At 34.6% G+C, this 21268-nt stretch overlaps 1 protein-coding gene across 1 annotated transcript in view; it reads left to right on the forward strand.

Annotated features, from left to right (window-relative positions):
* The first annotated feature begins 820 nt into the window (after positions 1-820).
* Positions 821-21268, forward strand: part of LOC140768506 (THO complex subunit 2) — a 40759-nt gene continuing 20311 nt past the window's right edge. Inside the window, exons 1-19 of the mRNA XM_073108800.1 lie at positions 821-1184; positions 1274-1399; positions 8355-8396; positions 9524-9583; positions 9674-9736; positions 10149-10229; positions 11249-11323; positions 11420-11467; positions 11648-11716; positions 11818-11951; positions 15083-15158; positions 15488-15678; positions 18172-18252; positions 18630-18840; positions 19180-19404; positions 19485-19565; positions 19653-19772; positions 19876-19935; positions 20578-20705. Of these exons, the coding sequence (XP_072964901.1) occupies positions 1050-1184; positions 1274-1399; positions 8355-8396; positions 9524-9583; positions 9674-9736; positions 10149-10229; positions 11249-11323; positions 11420-11467; positions 11648-11716; positions 11818-11951; positions 15083-15158; positions 15488-15678; positions 18172-18252; positions 18630-18840; positions 19180-19404; positions 19485-19565; positions 19653-19772; positions 19876-19935; positions 20578-20705 (2006 nt within the window). The 5' untranslated portion in view covers positions 821-1049. The remainder of the gene's footprint in view (positions 1185-1273; positions 1400-8354; positions 8397-9523; positions 9584-9673; positions 9737-10148; positions 10230-11248; positions 11324-11419; positions 11468-11647; positions 11717-11817; positions 11952-15082; positions 15159-15487; positions 15679-18171; positions 18253-18629; positions 18841-19179; positions 19405-19484; positions 19566-19652; positions 19773-19875; positions 19936-20577; positions 20706-21268) is intronic.

Here is a 21268-nt window from a genome sequence, read left to right on the forward strand (position 1 = left end):
ATGCGATTCGATATATATTTTTAAAAAATCTCATCTTTGAGTTAAAAATTATAAAAATAAGAAATTTGCAAAAAAAATCTACCTTTTATTGCTTGAGACTAAGTTATATATCTATTGAGTCACAATATTTATTATCTTCTTAGCTGATAGAATTAAATATATTACAAGTTAGACAAGTTGTTCATATACATATATTTATATTGTTTTTCATTTTGAATTCTCTACTTAGATAGTCATATACCAATTCTGGTGTTCTTCATTGATCCAGTGTAGTGCTAGTGGTATGTTTTGACGACTTATTTTTAACTTTTACTCGTTTTAACGATTCAGCCTAACCACACTCACAATTAACATTTATTTAATTTTTTAAAAAATGGATATCTAACATGTAGCGTGTAAGATATCATTGCAATTGCAATAGATATATAATTTGACACTTAGAATATCAAAAGAATAAAGAAAGTTATAATGAAAAGGCTATCTGCATGAGCTATTATTATATGCAAAAAATTGAGTATAACATATACATAAAAAAAATTATGTATAAAAAAAATTATGTGTAGGTGGATTACGGTGGTTTGACTGCTGGGTTGAATTCGTACATCCTCTTCTTTGTATCGTTACTTGAATACTTCTAAATCAAAGTTTAAATATTCCCTTAAAAGTAAACCGCTCTTGTTCATATTAGTAGGCCGCTATCCCGATCCGAACCAGCTAATCCGATCCAATTGGCGATTGGAAGGCTTACCATTGCTATTACCATTGCTACTTAATAGCACGGGCCAATCTCGTGCGAAGAAGTAATTCTTAGTGTAATTGCCTGCGATGCCCGCGATGCCCCCCTCCAACCCCTGGGTGTCTTTCTTCGTCTCCCACCCCGTAGCCCAATCTCTCTGATGAAACCCTACCCTTCTCCCACCCTCTCCATCGCTCTCTTTCGAAAACCCTAGGTTTCTCTCTCTCTCTCTCTCTCTCTCTCTCTCTCTCTCTCTCCCCCCCCCCCCTTCCCCCCCGTCCCCCCGTCCCCCCGTCCCCCCGTCCCCCCGTCAATGTCTCTCCAATCCCTAGAGTTCAAGTTCGTTACCGAGGAACGCCTCCAAGAATGGAAGAACTCCAGCCCAACCATCAAGCTGCCCGATCCGGTCCCGATGACCCGGTTCCTCTACGAACTGTGCTGGGCCACGGCGAGTTTCTTGGATATCTCTCTCGGGGTTCATGGTTCTTTTCGTGAATTTGGTATAAAAGTTGGGCTTTTGATCGGTTCCTGGTGCAGATACGCGGGGAATTGCCGTTCCAGAAGTTTAGGGCGGCGCTGGATTCGGTGGAGTTCGCAGAGGAACATCAGAGGGGGGATATGAGCTCCGTGCTTGCGGATATTGTGGCGCACCTGGGCCAAGATGTGAGTGTGGATAGTTTGCTTTTTTAGTTTGCTTATTGTGTGAATACTCTGTTCAGGTCATATGGTTATGGTCTAATTAATCAGTATCTAACCAAATAGAATTTCAATGAGGAGGTAACCGTGAAAAATATGATAGTCATTTGTCATAGTATTGAAAGGTAAGATTGCTATTTTTTCTCGTAAGCCAACTGAGCATGTGCACTCATCAAGTTGGTAGCATGTGGACTGTTCTAAAAGTTGTCCATTCATCAGCATAAGTGTTTCTCTATGCCGCGTACCCTATGCATAAGGCTTACGAATATAGGACAGGATCAACTTATTATTGAGGCCATATTATATTGGTTTTTGTAACTACAACTATTACTAGATATAAAAAACAAAATTTTGTTTTAAGAAATGTGTCTATCTTCCCTACTTCTCTTCAAGATCTTGTTTTTTCCCAACTTGTTTGAATATATATATCAATTTAATTAATATTAAATATTGACCACACACACACACACATATATCCATATATGTGTTATGCAGTCCATCCACTAAATGCAGACTGTGCCATGCCTATTAGAACATTGTCATGTAGTTAACCCTTTATAATTGCCAATCAGAGAAACAGGTTTGGTGTTCCAAGTAGTACTCCTTAAGAAAATTATTGAACTGAAATATGATTCGAACAAATTTTCCAGTGCATTTAGGTATATGTTCAGGCATTGTATGTGCAGATGAGTCCATTGAATGAAGAAAAATGAACTTTTGTTCTGCAATTAGAGTAAGCATCAAGAGGCGCATCCTCTTCACTTTGATCCTAGTAGTTTGCTAGAATAGTTTTTTTCTAGCTTTAGACAAAATGTACATATGTGATCCAATACTTTACCTAATTTGAAAGGTATTTGGCTCAAAAGTAGTCGATAGCTGGCTAGCTGCTTATACATTTTAACGATTCAAACTAGATAATTCCATATGGCGTTTGTTGTAGGGTTGACAGTCTCCGATTCTTGTATTCGTCCACCGTTAGAAAACAAACTTGGTTAAGGAACTTTGATGTAGGTAAGATCGCTTATCTGTCCTTTCTGATTTGATTAGTCATTTGGTTAGCCAACTTTAATCAAATTTATAACATGTGTGAGTGTTGTCCACATCAAATAGAATTAGCTGTCAGATAAGCCAATTGCAATTAGCTAGGGCTGAAGGCCCAGCTGTTCTTGATGTTGTTAACCAATCACTACATTGAAATGGCTTTGATTACGGGTAAAGTGACCAAATTCTAGTCTTATTTCCAATGGAGGCTCTTACTGCTTCTCTGATGGATCAATTGTTCTCTTCTGATTGCATCTAAGCCTTTTCCCATTGGGATTCTAATTTGTTTTCTAATTGGATTGGGTGTTCATTTTGGAAGCAGTTAAGAATTTTCAAGTTTCAACCACTGGACATTTAGTCTTCAAGCCCCAAAAAAGAAAGTTTAATTCTTACCTATCTGCCTGTTTTGATTTGATTTATAGTTTAAGTAGCTGACATTAATTTGAGTTAGCTATGTTTATATTAATAACTTGCTTGTTAGGTCAGCGATTAACTATAAACAAACATATGTTGGAGCCATATCTTGGACACCTAAAAAAAGAGTTATAATCCATTTGTAATTCTAAATCATAAGAGGATTATAACTAGGCTTGAGCATGGGTAGCCTAACCCACTTGATTCATTTCTTGGAGGGTCGGGTCAAGGATTTTTAGTCCATTGGCCTTGTCGAGTTTAAATTGTGAGATCCAACACAATGAACGTTATGTGTTTTAAATTTTAAGGATTGCCATGCCTAAGGCATTGGGTGTGCCGACTCTAGCTCACTATGGTATGTCTCATTGACACATGCTGTATTGAGCCGGTGTACCGTTGTAGTTTTGATTTATTGAAAAAATAATCTTTAAAGTTTAAATCTTGCTAGGGCCTAAAAATATGTTTTAAGGGCTAATATAAAGTCTTTCAACACTATATATTAGCGAAGCATATGCAATTAGATTCTATCTCATTGCTTTTTCCACTTTTTTTCGGATTTTCTAAGTTAAGGCAAATAACTTTCATAATCAAAATTTGCCTTTGATTTCTAAGATTTAAAGTAAAAATCTTTATAAATCAAGCTTTATAATACAAAGAGGTATCAAAAGGGATAGAAGAGACATCAAATTAGGTTTGTTTAAAGTAAGATATGCCCAATTCTTAGTGGCATGCATCAGTATGGGTGTCTATAAGGGAGTATCAAGATACTCCACTCGTTATTAGTGTTAATAATTTATTAGCACGATATGTATCGACCTGTGTCAATAGTGCTGACCGTATCGATAGGTATGAGAATCCATGTTTAATTTTATATTGCTAATACATATCATCCTAATCTAATATACTCTTGTATTTGGGCATGCTAATATTTGTTGAATTGCAAGTATTTAATGTTAGTGGAGCAAGTTTGGCTTAAGCCTAAGCCCGACCTTGCCCTAACTATTTGCTAGGTTGATGGTTCAAGCCATCGATCTGGCGTCAAATGATAAGTAAATTAGGCAGGCTTGGGCTTGGAAAGATTAACAATTATCCTTGGTCAGGTTGGCCTTGAGTTTACTGGAACTAATCATGCTTGGAGTTGAGCACGACCTACACCCTATAAGAGCAAGCAATGCTTAGGTCTAATGATAACCAAACAAAAGTTATAAGAATCGGATTTGATTGGGTGTTTGTATTGCAGTGAATTGATGACAAGGCTATTTAGTTTGGTTATCAAACCATAAAATATTTGATCCATTAAAAACCCGCCAACTCGGTGGCTTAGTTGGTGAACCAAGCAACTCAGACGGTTTTTTTGCAAACCTACTGAGTTGCTCACTTTCCAAAATTACTTATTTGTCCTTGATCGTCAATGATTCTTTTCTTTATCGTAAAGATAATTTAATTCTAAATATTAAACTAATTCAATCTTTAAAATGTAGTAGTGTAATTAAGGTGTGATTTTGTATAATTACATGATTGATGTACTTAAATGTAAAAGATTACTCAAATTTGGTAAACTCATAGAAGAAATACAACTGTTTTGCTTTTATAGAATTTATTTCTTCAGTTTTTGAATTATTTAGAACTACCTATATATTATTCAAATATTTTAACATGTTCTTAGATACACCAAAGGTCGACCCATTGGTTGAACCAAAAACCTAGTGACATTACATCTTGCCAGGTCAATACCCAGTCTAATTCTGCTAAGACTAAGCCGAATCAAGAAATGATATGCCGGTTGAACTGAAAGCCTCTCAAATAATGTTCTAAAAAGTGTGGCAAGTACATAGCAGTCAAGGGGTTTCATGGCACTCAGCGGATTGCGTATCCACTGAACATCATAGTGGGTGACATGAGCCCAAGACGGGCATTGAAAGTAAATTAACAATTTACCTTTCCTAAACTACTCATCTTATATATAAACCAATGATCTAGACATAAGAACTGTTCAACTAGTGATATACTATACAAGTATCTAAGCAATAGTCTGAGATCATAATAGAAAAATGAAATTCCTACAGTAAGGGCTGCATATGACTGCAGGAATGTCCTGCAGTGAGGAGTGTATGAATTGGCCTGATTGCAGGAAATTTCTTCATCTGGTTGCAATGTATAGATTCACAGCAAAGAGAAAAAGGTAAAAAAGAAACAACATTTTGGTTTGTGTGATTGAGGCGTTAATTATAAAAGAGGCAAGGAGACAAAGGAAGACAAGAAGGAAAACAAAGAAGATGCAAAGATGGCAGTAGTGATGAGTACAAATAGCATGCTGGCGAGTGCACATGGCAGTAGCAAACTCCTTCCCGTTCTTCTTTCTTTTCTCCCTTTTTCTACCTCCCCCTTTTGCTCTATTTTCTGTCTCGTGCTAATCTAGGGCTTCCTAGTTTGACTAAGGTTTTTTGGATTGAAGTTATATAATTGGGTCTAATAAATGTTATCGGGTATGTTAATTAGTTCGTCGGTGTGCTATTGGACATGCTGTTTGCTCTTTATTGGATAGTTGGGCTTCCTTTTTGAAGCTCGCCATGCTGGCCTTGACCAGCCAAGGGGTGTTGGCCCAAATTGGTATTTCTTACCGCTACAAGGAAATCGTAGCGTTTAGGTTGCAGAAATGCTAAGGTGGCTGCCATGACCTTTTTCTAGAATATTGTTCTTAGCCATCGACACTACATGCTTATTGTCATGGCCTGCATGATCGTCACCCTATTCTAAATATGGCAGTAGTGACAAGGTATATTGTCAGCACAATTGATATCGGTTAACTAGAGTTAGCATGATTGGGGTGGGGTCCACATGAAGAATATGAAGATACATACTAATGACTCACAAGAAACGGTGCATGCCAATATGTGTAGTTGGGAGGCCCATCTTGACAATCCTTGAGCCAAATTAAATAGGGATTTTACATTATTGCCATTGGAAAGTTTCAAAATATCACAATTGCTTGTGTATTCTTCAAGATATAAGATTTGCCATCGAAACATCTGCATTTCATACTGACCCTTACACTATATTACAATATATTTTGCTTGTTAATTCTTAATAACGACATTTTCTCTTTATTTTGAAAATGAGTATATGTGATTTGAATAATTATTTTAGACATATTTCGTAAAGACTTATCCAATTAATTTGTTAGACACTCTGTTGTGCATGGATTGAAGTTTTGAATGATCCCGATCTGTACCGCCGAAATGGAATAATTGGTATGACCAATTTTCAATCCGAATTATTTAAAACGGATGATTGATACAGTTGATATGACCAATACACATATTTTTTCAAGTGACTATGTACCTGAAGTGGCTTAAGTTTGGGAGGTAGCCTATTCCAGCATTAAAGTTTGACAACATGCTTAGTTTGGTCAAAAACTCCCAAGTAAGGTGAACTGCATGGATGGAAGCAAGATTTAACATCATTCCTATGGTGGTCATCTAAAATGATCCTTGTCAAAGGATAGTTTTAGAGGCATCTGAGAAAGCATTAGCTCCAAAAAAGACAAATAACTTGTATATCTTCTGGATGTATTTTTATGAACAACAAACAAGCAATTTGTGTACTAAGTCATTGAGGTCAAGTCTTCAACATCAATGATATAAGAAAGCAATAGATGTTGCCCTAACTTATGCATGGTCATTATCTTAACTCTTAAATCAAAAATATGGTTTTACACCCTGTTTGGATTCCAACATGATTAATTAATAAATGGATTGGATAATATTAGTAAGATTGGGTTCCTATTAAGGTTTAAGATCAATGCTACTCTAGATCCTGACTTACTACATGGATATGGATCCAACTCTTACACATATTTAATTAAATTAGGCACTACTACAACTCCAGACAAAAGTTAGGGTACCACTTGCAGAGATTTAGTTACATATAAGTCAATTGAAATGATTTGGAAATATTTGATGGAGATTGCATTATGCTAGTAAAGAGGAGTGATTATTCCATTCAATGAAAAAGTTCCTTATAATGTAAGGGAAGACTATTATTTAATAGGGAGTAAGTAGTTAAAAAGATGTAATAGCATATGATTTGGTATAGATCTTTCCACTTAAGAGATACAGATGGAGAAAAGGATCCAAATAACTAATGCAAAGTAGTTAGAATTTGTTACAACTTACAACTTAGAATATAAACTCTCATTCACTTGTGGAATAAGAATAACCTTATTCTAGAATAAGCCTCCTTATTCTGGTATAGTAACTAAACAACAACTTAACTTCTTTTGGTGTACTAATTCATCATTCTCTCTTATTTTATTCCGTATAACTTTAAAATAATATTTAATAATATCTCGTAATTACTATTTTGCTTTTAGATTAGACACCACTTAATTATATATCATCTCAGCTATAGTTAAGATTCCCTCTCTTTCTCTCCTCTCTTCTCTCAGAAAACCGTCATGTTATATAAATACACTATTATATCTGTACTGCAATACAGTATAAGGACGTAAGTTCGCACAATAACTACATAAGTCTGTACTGTCATACACTATATAACTATATATTTGTATTGTTACACACTATATGGTTATATGTTTGAACTGCTATGCACTATATAGCTATATGTTTGCATAGCCTCGTACTATATGTCTGCATTGTCATCCACTACATGGCTATATGTCCACTCTGATATGTATTTATAAGTCCGCATTTGCCCTAGTGCAAATATATGAAGTACTTTAAGTCCGCATTTTTAATAAAAAATATTTTTTATTTTAGAAAATATACATTATTACCATTACTTTAGATTCAATCAAGGGTACTTTCATCATTTAGTATAAAATATCACCTCTCCCCGATACAAATTTATTATTCTTCAATATTTTAATATGAACTTTATGTCATATCAAATGTAGTTATTACTTTTTATACTAGTATTCAATCAAACAATACAATAACTTATACTGGTATTAGCTTTCTTTTTCTTATATTAGAAATTAGAATACTTATACTAGAGTTGGCTTCATTTCACAAGTGAACGGGGTCTAAAGCATTAAAGCCACTCTCTTCTATCAACTTAAGTTTTTTTAGGGAAGTTGATCGTTTAACATGACATGGGAGCATGAGGTCTTGAGTTTGAATCCCACCGGTCTTATTTGCAATTAAAATCATGTACCTCCACTCATTTAATGTAAAATTTGTATCTTGGGCTGTTTAATTATCTCAAGCTTAGACGTGAGGGGATGGTTAGAATGTAAAGGATTTTGAACAAACGTTCTTTAGGCTTTTAGAGAAGATAATGAGTTAATAGAATTAAAGGTCTAATTATTCTTTTATGTTTACATTTCAATTAACTCATAGGCCATTTGATTTGCAATTTCAGAGGTATTTTCAGTTTTTGGGAACAAGGACATATTTGACAAATTAGTTATTGCAGACCTAATTGTATTTATCATCTGATTTGGCAGCTTACAATCTCGGGGGATTATCGTAGTCGTCTTGTCAAAATGGTAAGATATTATTTTGGTTCTTTTACTTTCTCTTTTGGAAAATTATAACAATCATTCTTTCTTGCAGTCGTGTTGTTTAATTTGTTTCTGTTATGTTATAGGCTATGCATCTTGAAGTGTTTTGGAAAGCCATTCGGTACTATTATGTTTCATATTAATTCTTCTGGAGTTCAACTGTTTAGTGAACTTATTGGCATCAAACTACTGTGCTTCTATGCATTTTGGTCTATTTGCAAATTAAAGCAGGAAAAGTTAATGAATTATATAAAGCATATTCCTTGAAGGACCATAGTTTAACATTTTCTTTAATATTCATTCATGGACATATTCTTTTGTCTTTAATAGATACTATACTACCTTATCAATATAATTGAATGCTTGTACTTTGTTCGATGCTTATTAACGCCTCCTGTTTCTTTTGTGGAACATTGGAATGAGGAAAGACTGTTAGTTCAATATGCTTACACTAATTCTCCATGTATTAGATTTTTTATTCAATATGCTGTGAGAACGGTGCATATGCCAAAGCTACATTTTCATCATACGGAAGTGGAATTATGCTCCATTGTTCTGCATACTTTTATAGTTACTAGGAAAAAATACATTTATGCTTGTTAGGTACTGTAAGAGTGTCCCTCTGCTGCATGCAGCAGAACTATATACTAGAGAAAATACATTCTGTGTGTTTCTTCTGATTCATGAAGACGTCAAGTGGTAAGCTATGGCATTTCCTCTGTGTTGTTTAGATGTCAGCTGGGACTTTCTTATCCCCTTCCTTTCTTAAAACAACAAGAATCAAGCCATGGATTATTTAATGTTAAATCATTGAGGCAGCTCGAAAACTATGAACAAATCTTGTCTATTAGGCTATTATAGCATTCTTTACTATGTTGTGCACTTTGCTTAGCATTTATTTAGTATTGAAGGATCAGTGCTGCTTGCTTTTCACCTTATTGTAGTTAATATCATGAATCTTCTTATTGCTTTTGGCAGTATTTGCGAGTGTTTACTATTTCAAGTTGTCATAATATTGTTGATAAATTTTCTTTGATGTTTGATGTACTTGTGAATCTTTCCACGATTTGTTCATTTTGCTCGTTTCTGACCTTATGATTTCTTATATATAGGCAAAGTCGTTGGTGGAGTGTTCATTAATTTTGCCTAGGCTTCTGCAGGAGCGCTGTGAGGTTAGTAGTTTATGTTGAAATATATTGTTGCCCAACTGAGGCATCCATTTATGTACAAAATGTGCTCACCTTTTTCTACTCCACTTATAGGAAGAATTTCTCTGGGAGGCTGACCTAAGTAAAACCAAATCTCAAGATTTAAAGGCGAAAGAGGTATGCTGGCTGGATCCAAGTTAATCATTGATTACTTCCCATTTAGGCATAGTAATAAAACTGCATTACCTAACATAACCATATCCTATCCTTCTGGTCTTCTGACCCTTTGGAGAGTAGCGGAGAAACAAACCATATTTTTTCTTGCATTACCTTTGTTCTTGCCAATGTTCCTACATGTGCACTTCTGATGCTATTATAATGTTTCTTCTCATGAACAATCTAAATAATGGACCATACAACAAATCTAGAAAATTATATATCTTGATCTACGGCTCAGTTTGGTAATGCTGATAGCCTCTTATTAAAACTGCTTCCACCTTTTTTTTTTCTCTTGCTGTTTATTTTTCCTTAGGATGCTTGTTTAATTTCTTGTCTTGGTATAACAAAGGTGTCTATTCATGGATCACAGGTTAGAGTTAACACCCGCCTTTTGTATCAGCAAACAAAATTCAATCTTTTACGAGAAGAGAGCGAGGGGTATGCCAAATTGGTAAGTACAACACACATTTTAATCATGAATATGCTGCAGAGGAACTAAGTGAGAGTATTGAAATATTCTCTTTGATTTTTGCCATGAAATCAACTGGGTTAATCAGATTATAGATTTTCAATACAGTCTGCTTGGATACAGTAAATAGAAAATGAAAGAAAAATGAGCATAAACCATTTTAGCTTGCTTATCACATGTCAGGCCAAGTATTGTTTTCATGCATGCTGAAAACTTGAAATTTCATCTCTGCTGTGGAAGCTCTTGGAGAATCTTTGTTTCCTCTCAACTTCGATGGAATGCTGTAATTTGTCGGTTGGAAGACTATTTGCTTTTAATATATCACAGAAAAATACTCAGTTGTGTCTGGAACTTATTTCAATTCTTCATTAAGAGGTTAATAGTGAAATTTATATTGGTACGTCGTAATATTGCCTTAGTGGGGTATGCTCCAGACAGTATGCATATTGATACTTTAATATATTACTTCTTGGTCAAATTTTTTATGGTTTTTCTACATACTTGGATGGTTGAAATTGAACATTATAGTTTTCTATTTCTGTATGCGTAACTTGGCTTTGACCTTTTTCCTTTAGCATAGCAACATAATAGCTGTGGTGTCTTTGGTTTGTTTCTAGCATAGCAAAACTAACATGATTTAAATGTAATTCTGGACCTTCGCAACTGCTTGTCTATTTGATAGCTTTATTGCCCATATTATCCTAGGCCATCAATATATTAGGTGCCATGGTAGAACATCATTTTTCCTATTCTCAAGTATATGAAAGAACATATAATGGCAGTGGGATTCTCATTATTTGAACACTGGTGTTTGTGTCAAGTAGTGGAATCAATGACATGTTTCAAGTTTATTTATAATTTAATAAAAGAATCCACCTTCATCTATATCTGGAGATTCTTGGTACTCCAATTTCTATTTTTCTGCTTGATATGATTTCTTTTTCATGATTCATTACAAGGAATTGACTAATTTTTCTTCCATCTGTCTGGATTTTTACAAGGTGACACTTCTTTGTCAAGGTGGTCTAGATGCGATGAATGAGACTACGTCAGTAGTGACAATCAGCATTATAAAGGTTCCCATGTTGGATAATTCATTTATAAATTCGGTTACAACATGAACAATTATCTCTCCTTTCCAATATTCTCTAATACGCTGCTTCTTTTCGCAGTCGTTAATCGGTCATTTTGATCTGGACCCAAATCGTGTTTTTGATATTGTAAGTTCTGCTTATATATTCTGTGTTTGCTTAGCTTAGAAGTTTAGATATTTATTTAAGAATCTGTTGCAGAAAAGCTCTTTATGCAACCTTTTATTGCTAATGATCACTTAGGAAATCTAATTTTCATAACCTTTTGATTTAATTCATGAATTTTTGTTTTTGACTGTTTTATATCAGGTGTTAGAGTGTTTCGAACTCTATCCTGAGAACAATACCTTTTATAATCTCATACCTATTTTTCCAAAGGTCTGTCTTTTCATCTTCATTTGATATATTTAGAAATTATTATTACTCTCCACATGACACTGACTCACTTCATGCTTGACCACTTCATTTATTTTTTACAGTCACATGCTGCTCAAATTTTGGGGTTTAAGTTCCAGTATTATCAGCGGATGGAAGTTAATGCTCCTGTTCCTTCTGGGCTTTTCCGGCTTGCAGCTTTGCTGGTGAAAGCAAACTTTATTGATCTTGATAGTATGTAAGTTTTCTTGCCCATGCTACTTATGATTTAACTTGCTTTGTGCCTTTGTATTTTTATTCGGGTTTTCTTAGTTTTTATATTCCATTCTTCTCTCTCATTTTCTCCTTCTATTTAGTATATCATGCTTTTGTGAATATAACTTTGTTGATATCTTATGGTGAGTATTACTAGCCAGAGTATTATTGGTGAAATCTGCATCTGTCATATCGTTGTTCAGTAGGATATATGATGTTCCAAAAGTTAGCCTTATGGTGACAAATGTTTTTGTCATTGAATATTATTAATGAAGACTGCACCCTTTTGGTCTTAACTTCTTGGTCTTCTTTCATAGCTAACTCAAATTTTCTTTTGCATCACATGTGGTGCTCATAAATTGGACTTATCTTGCTGCAAGTACTTGGATACCGTGATGCCCTGTATCTGTATTTTCAGAAGGCTTGCAAATTGGATTCTGTTATATCTGATGAGATCTTCCCTTGGTTTCTATTGGCTGGTTTATAAAGATTTGAAATCTGGTTGTCAGGACAGGAGATTCTGTGGTTGAAGTTATCATAGCTTTGTTAAGTTAGGTTTATTGGACAATGTACCTGTAAGCAAGACTATGGCTGTTATGTTTTGCGTACTTGTCTTGCTTATGGCTGGTCAGCTAATATGGTGCTGGCCTGCTTTGAGAGTGTGATGACTACTGAAAGTTTATGGGATATTCTTTTTCCTCTTCCATTTGAAAGTTCTTTTGGGCAGTCACTTTGGTGTTGTGCATCCAGTTGATGCATTGTAATATGCTTTCCACGTGGCTATTTTTGTGGTCAGAACTTGTGGAGATTTGACTGATAAGAACTTTGAGGATGGTGCATCATAGTTGTTTGCGTTTTGGTTGTCACTTCCAGCCAAATACAGAGAGGACTGATGGCTTATCAAAATGTGGACAAAAGTGACCGAAGTTATACTTGGAGTTCTTGCAAATACACTAAAATAAATATTCAGTTCAGGCACTTATATATTGAGGATAATGGAAAACTCTGTGTTAATTCATGGTGGAGCTAGCTGTGCTATTTGAAGCAAGACCTACATAGAATTTATGTCATAACTTCTCTACAGCATAGGATGGTTACCTTGAATTGCTACCAGTGGTACTGGTATACCACTCATTACAATTTATTGAATGATCTTAAAAAATGGGTTGTTTCTGAAGAGAGCTACCTGGCAGGAATTGGAAGAGGAACTGAGATATGCTATCAAGGGGCATATTATATGCTACATGAAGTGCTCGTGAAAAGCATCATAAAGGATAATGTTTTTAAATTTTTTGGTGCTGCTGCACAGAACTGCAAGCTGATATCCGCACAATGCTGGATCTGGTTCTCCATATTCTTTCATCAGTCTAAAATTTAGTAATACAACTCTTGGAAAGAAACTGTCAATTATCAAAGAGGCATCAGACCTTGTGAGGATAACATCTTTGTTGATCTGCTTTTCACTTTATTAATATGTGTAATGTGCACCAGGGAGCATCAACCAATGGGATTATTTCTTGTTTGTTTACTTTAGATGATGAGTGAAATTCTTGGGGAAGCAAAGGCGAGTTTCATGTATTCTAGTGATATTCTACTGGATTGTGCCCATATCTCTTTATTTGTGCTATTTAGAACTATTAATGATCAGTTTTGCCTTTATTATTGGTCTTCTTGGTAACCTGTTTCATCATTGGATTGAACCCTAATAGAAAGTAGTTTCTTAAATAATTAATAAAATTGGTTAATAATGAATAAATAGTCTCCTTTTTGAGTATGATGCAGGGTTATCAAATTAAGCTCTGACATCTTCTGTTCTGGTGTTGTCCATCTGATTATTGGAAGATTGATACATAAACTAAAATTCGCCTTTATCTGTTTGTGAATTAAATTTACTGTCTTACTGAGGCTTCTTGATGTTGTTCTACTTAACTAAATTATATCATACTTCAGTAGAAATAGTTCTATAATTCTGTTAACTAGAAATTTAGTGAAATTAGAGTGCGCATCCTTTTAATAAGGCATTATAAAGTGAAAACTTCTAATTCCATATTGCAATGTGTGTTCCTCCTTTTTTATAAAAAGGTTAAATTTGTACTTGTGTGACTGCATGTAGAAGAGACCCTATAATCTAGATGCTAATCAATTTAAAACCATTGAACTTTCTTTGCAATGCTTTAGTTCAATTAGCTTGCTTGCTACATGTTTTTCTCTGACCGGATTAAAAAAGGTTTGTCTTTTAAGTTCAAAGTTTTGGATATACTAAAATTTGTGTACAGGGTGAGATGTGATCTTGCCTATCAATAGAGAGTGCCTTTTGGAATTAGAAGTTTGAAACATTGTTAGGCACTCCATGGATAATGAAGATACGTTAACTAATGGAACAGTCTTTGGTACTTAATTTTCTTTTTCTCATGAATTTTATCTTGTTTGAATATTTTTTTAATCTTTTGTTTGCACATGGATCAAAGTGATATCTGGGGCATGTCCTAGGACGACTTTCCTATTACTTGAGGGTGTTGGCTCAAATTGCCAGTAAAATTTGCTATTATCCATTTGCTTATTCTATATCTTTTATTATAGCAGGAAGATCACAGGTCTAAGTTAATCTAAGCTGCATTTTAGATCCTCTACTGTAAATGAGGGCATCTTTTTTTTTATTTTTTCCCTTTGTTTTTTTTCTTTCTTCTATCACCTATTTAAACGCTTACACCTGCTCGTGTAGGTGTGTAACATCATGAAAATAGTTGAACTTTGGTGGAAGTATGATTGTTTTAGTGATTCAAATGTTTTCTTTAGAGATAGCAATTAGTTGACACAATTAAGTTTTGGAGGAATATCTTCTATGCCTTTTTTTCTTTTTTTTAGAAATGTATTGGTTAGGACTGCTGAATGGCTGTTGTTCTGATTTTGTTGTTATTGTATTGGTTGAGGTCACTATTAGTTTGAGTGATTTTTTGTTGATATGCTGTTTCTTTGCTTTTTCTCCCTTCTATTTGTAATACTGCTTTACTTTTTGATCTTTCATGCAGTGTAATAGCTTTTGTTTATTTAGCTTATCTGTTAGGTTAGCAATTTTTCTTTTTTACAGTTCTTTTATTTCCTTTTTTATCTCAGATATGTTCACTTACTTCCGGAGGATGATGAGGCTTTTGAGTACTATGATGCATTAATTGCTAAGAGAGTCGATGAGGTTCGGTTGATCTTATAATTTCTTCTCTTGTATTTTTGCTTACTGGAAGTGGAATGAATCTAAGCTTTTCACAAGAGATACACATTATCAAATTAATTGGTAGAGGCTACACTTTGGACTAGCATTATCAACTTATAATTGTTGTGGCAATGAGGCCCTCTTTTGTTCACTAGATTCACATGCCTGCATGCTTTATACATGTGTAGGGCTGTTGAGCTGTTCATGCCATTACTGCACCAGCATTATGTCGCAAAATGCCTTTTGGTTTCAGTTTTCCTTTATGAAATATTCCATATGATCCAGTCTATTGTTTGTTGTTCGAATGCCAGGCTAACAAAATTGGAAAAATTAATCTTGCTGCTACGGGAAAGGACCTCATGGATGATGAAAAGCAAGATGTAACTATCGACTTATACACTGCGCTTGACATGGAAAATGATGCAGTTACTGAAAGAGCTTCTGAGATTGAGAAGAATCAGAAACTTGGTTTGCTCATTGGTTTCCTTTCGGTTGATGATTGGTAAGTTAGGCTTTATAACAAAGTTTGATGACTGGCCTGCTTCTTGGCTTCCTCTTTTGTTTATTATACTTGTATGTAAGGCAGAGTTTTTTAGTTCTAGTCATTATGTGAAAGTTGATTCATGGTTATATTACGATGCAACCCTCACCATTAAGCCTTTAGCACTTATTATTTGGGGTTGACTACAGGCTTGCTGTTTCTAAGTTCTTCCTCATTCAAGTCTTTTCACAAACAGCAAGTGCATTTCTTCTTTTGTTATCTTCCTCCAGTACCAGCAGGGCCAAATCATTTCCTATGCTATATACCTTTACAACATTTCCTTCAGGTTTTTACTTGTAAGTTAAGTTTTATTCCCTTTTCTATTGATTTATCTCCTCCCAAACTGTTGTAATAAAAAAGGACCTTTCAGTCCTTATGTCTGCAACTCATTATCTTCCAAAAGTCTTTCCCCATACATCCATGTAGTTGACTCCTTACCTGCACTCATCTATGGATACTGGATAGAAACCTGACACCAATATAAAGAATATCCCCTTCTTACTCTTTGGTGCATGTGCCTTTATGAGACATTCATTAAAAATATATTTTTTCATATCTTCCGTAAGACTGACTATTGATTTAGAGCAGTTGGCATCCTATCTTCGTACTGCTGTGAACAGATAAAAGGTTGTGCATGAAACAGGCATAGAGCATCAAATGGATGGAGTCACCATTTGTCATCTGTATTTGATCAGGCAACTTTAGTATTGTACCTCCCAGAATAGGAGTTTTGATAAATATTTAGTGGCATTAAAAGAAGGAACGAAAAAGGTAGCACAGACATTTAAACTATTATGATTCATTAATGTCTGGAGAAACACAAAACCCGAAAAGAAACTTCAGTTCAATTTAATTAGTGCGTCAAGGAGATTAATAGAGTACCAGGGAAAATTAAACTATTTTGATTAATTATGTTTGGAGAAACACAAGATCCAAAAGCAACTTCAATTCAAATTAATTAGTGCATTAAGGAGTTTATCGACTATGAGGGAAAATTATGAAGTCTGAAAGCCCCCAAACGTCATCTCATACTGAAAACCAAGAATCTTACCACATGCAAATTTCCAAACAGCTATCCTAATGTTTGTGATGCATGAAGATCTATTGCATCAACCAAATTTATTTACTGCTAGGTCTAGAATTTAGACTCAGATTAGGTGTAAGGTTTAAATGGTTGATACTTCTGACATAAAAGTAATAGGAGAGCATCATAGATCTAAAAATAGGCCTCCAAATTCAAAGGAAATGTTTCAGGTTAAGGGTTTATCCGCTGGGAAGTGTATCGCGTGAATAATGAATTCCTTCCTCTTCATGTTCAAAATTCAGGCATCCAGTGAATCTCAATTTTATAAGGAATTCCTTAATTTTGGCAGCATTTTCAGGTTATGCAATATTCATTGTCTCCAGAGAATTCTTTTATTCTTCCATGAACAATTAGCCAATTACTATGTTTATAATAACTTGTAGCACTAGGCTAGGGTGTGACAGTTGCTTAGATGGGGTGCTGTGACTAAGATTTGTTTCCTTGTTTGTCCAGCACCAAGTAGTGGTTGATTGGCTTCTTTAGCTTTACATTCTATTTGACGTTCTTTTGTTGGTTTCTTGAATTATATTGGCTTTATGCTTGCTTCTGAACAAAAATCATTTAATATTGGATCATCTGCAGTCTGCTTAATCTAGGAATCAGTTTTCTGCTTTAGTGATTTGGCTGCTTTATTGCCTATGTCAATAACGATTTTGTATTTGAAGTGCACTGTATTATTATTATTTTCAATATGAATTGTGTGAATTACCTATGTTAATTTGTAAGGCTCTTGTAAGCATTTGGTCTTCTCCTTTTGCCCCACAACATACTATAATTAGGCTGTGGTTAAATGATTAACTCTAAGGCTTATGCTACTTGTTGGATTCTGGACAGAATGTTGAGTGCCTAGAATCCAAGGCAGGCTTGAATTATTATTCACTATGCGGAGCATTGTTTTGGAAATTCTGTACATCTAAATAATTCAATAGGTAATTATCTTCAGGTGAAATATTACATCAACATATATAAGGTAGTAGCTTGAAGGTAAACAAGTTTTGAAGAATAGACAAATGTTATTAGCCAAGCAGATATCATTTGCAATTCTTTTTTTAATTTTCCTTTGGGGTTGAGTGCTTGGGTATCCATGAGCTTTCTGTAAAATGCTCTACATAAATTGTGTTCTTTTAAATATATTATTTTGACCACAGCTCGTTTCTTTTTCCACAGTAGTATGAAAACATTGATAATCTAGTCAGATAACATCTAGCATGCTTTATCATCTTTTAGTTGCTTTTTCATTTTTTTTTGTGTTTCCATGTTCTTTTTCTTGCTTTATACAGTTTGTACCATTTCTTTCTATAAATTTGGAAGGTTAAAGGTGTTGTTGGATATCTGCTGATCTCACTGTCTCACTGGACTTAACTTTCCAGGTGTCATGCACAGATACTCTTTGATCGTCTTTCCAAACTAAATCCAGTTGAGCATATACAAATTTGTGAGGGATTATTTAGGTTTGTTCCAAATCTCTTAAGCTTGACTGTTCTTGCTGATACATATACTGTCAGTTGCATGACTGAAAGATAGTTCCTATTTACATGAAGAGGATAGGCATAGTTGATTTGCAAAAGCTTGTCCTTGTTGATTTTAGAAAATGTTTCATTGTTAACTTATATATCCTCATTTGAGAAATGGAGTTGAAGTTACACTTGTTATGGATAGTAGACTGACACATCTGTGTTAGCTATTATCCCTGATATTGTTTTATTGTTTTGAAGTAAATTAAATGAGGAAGCAGGTTTTTCAACTTTGCATGTCATCTAAAAAGTCTTTCTTAAATGTTGTTTCGGAGATCTGCTTCTTTATGTAATGCTTCTTTCTTCAAATGTAGGGTCATTGAGAAAACTATGTCTCCAGCATACGCTATTGTTTCTCAGATGTATCCTGAAAACTCTGCGGCCTTCTTAGATTCTGATCGTGATGGTGTGGAATTAATGTCCATTTCTTCTGCTAAATCTTCTATCAATCTTCCAAGAGAATTCTTTCAGATGCTTGCTACTGCTGGACCATATCTTTATCGTGATGCTGAATTGCTTCAAAAGGTACTGTAATACTTAATAAATACTCAATACACTTTTTTGAGTCTGAGGTAGGTTGGCACTGTTGGATACTTGCTGTTGTGGACCATCCCAACCCAAAGAATATACCCTGTATGTCTACCAGAGGTTGAAAACATTTTTTAAATAAAAAGGTCTAATCTTTTATGAGTTTATATGTAATCGACTAAGGGTAATGTTCTTAATGGTTCTTGTCATTCTTTTTGAAAAATTAACATGGTTTTACTATAATTCTTTTTCTTGCTGCTTTGGGTACAATTCATTTAGCTTATATGAAACTGGTAAGTAGTGATCTTTTGACCTTCTGTATCTGTAAAACTGCAGGTTTGCAGAGTGTTGAAAGCATATTATCTATCTTCACAAGAATTACCTTCTAATGGTTCACTTGTGGTTTCTCCTGATACAAATGAAACAAGGAAATTTAAAGAAGCTAGGCTTAGGGTTGAAGAAGCATTAGGGTCTTGTGTGCTTCCTTCATTGCAGTTGATTCCTGCAAATCCTGCTATTGGGCAGGAGATTTGGGAAGTCATGTATCTTCTTCCTTATGAGGTTTGTCACATCATTTTGGGTACTTTATTTCTTACCTTTATTCCGAATGGGATGCAATTATGGATGATTTTTAAGTGTAGGTTCGCTATCGTTTGTATGGTGAATGGGAAAAGGATGATGAACGAATGCCTATGGTTCTGGCTGCAAAGCAAATTGCAAAGGTTGCCCACTTTTTCACATGTGAATATTGATAATCATGCATCATACATGTTACCTAAGAGGTCTCTAGTTTCTTTATATTTCATCAGTTGGACACCAGAAGAATCTTGAAACGACTTGCAAAGGAAAACTTGAAGCAGCTTGGTCGCATGGTAGCTAAACTTGCTCACGCTAATCCAATGACTGTACTTCGGACAATTGTGCACCAGGTTTCTTGCATAAAATATTCACTTTTCTGAATTAGGCACTGACTTTCTTTTTTCCCTCTCTTTTTGATTGAATAACAAATATTTGTAATTATACTTTTGGCAGATTGAGGCATACAGGGATATGATAACACCGGTGGTAGATGCTTTTAAGTACTTGACACAGGTATTTTCTAGTCTTTTTGTCTATTATGGATTTATGGTGCCTCTCTAAACATAACAAACAACTTGATTGCATTCTTCTTTGAAAACATAATGAAGGATTGTGCAAATAGGTTATTACGTATACAATCTTGTTGTGCAATTAGATTAAGTTAAAGGTACATGATGATCCTTCTATGATTTATGTTTCCTTTAGATGTGCTCTCTGGCTGTTGCTGGATTTATTTTGCCATAACTGATTGTACACAATGTCAAGAACTTTTCTATGCTTGTATGATACTGGGTTTGCTTATTTTTTAGTACAATCTGCTAAGTGTAGGTCTCATAGTATGTATGGATTCTGATAATGCTATCAAGAAGAAATGCAGATTGACTTTTTAATGCAATTATAATTGTTCAGTTATGGCGTTTCCTGTAGGTTTGGTTTCACTCCCTTTTCAGTTTTCTCTTTTGAGATTTGTTTTCAGCGCTGACTTTTCTCCGTTGCATTTATGGCTTGCTTGAGGGAAAGTAATATTCGAGACTGAAGTAATAGTTAATATGAGATACTTGTCAAATTTTAGATGCTTTTTATACGATTTTGCTACTGATTGATCTATTCCTAATCGCTCTAAGTTTATATTTGTTTATGACTTTGATGTTACAGCTGGAATATGATATGTTAGAATACGTTGTAATTGAACGTTTGGCTCAAGGAGGACGTGAGAAGCTTAAAGATGATGGACTGAATTTGTCAGATTGGCTTCAGTCACTTGCATCCTTTTGGGGTCACCTGTATGTTCCTCTAATTTCAAAAAAGTTTTCATTAGTAGCTGCCTAAGTGCTTTGGCAACTACATTTTGCAGAACGATGCTTTATTTTTGTATTGTAGTGTGGATGACATTAAACATGCCGTATACTTTGACATGGTAATAAGGGATATTTTGAAGTCAATTTGCTTACTTTTAGCCAACAAAACTTTTGAAAAGGCTCTCCTTGTATTCCATGGTACTAAAAAATGCCATATGCTAGTAGTATCATAAGCATGTGTTTATTTGTCTAACATCTACTTTGTGATTAATATTTGATGGAATTGCTTTCCATACTAATCAACTAGTATGTTAATTTTGTGGTTAGTCGTTAGGTTGCATTTTTTAGGTTAATCTTTAAACCAATTTAGTTAGCACTAAACTGGTTGTGTCCAAAGTCCAAACACTAGTTGAAGGTAAAATGGGTTTAGGACGGCTTACTTAAACTCATTATTCTCTCTCCTCTCCTCTCCTCTCCTCTCCTCTCCTCTTCCATCCTATTATTTAATGTTTACCAACAAATTCAATTACCATTTTGCCTTTGAAAAG

Source organism: Typha angustifolia, chromosome 10, assembly GCF_048772165.1.
Source record: "Typha angustifolia cultivar Huaian chromosome 10, ASM4877216v1, whole genome shotgun sequence".
Classification (NCBI taxonomy): Eukaryota; Viridiplantae; Streptophyta; class Magnoliopsida; order Poales; family Typhaceae; genus Typha; species Typha angustifolia.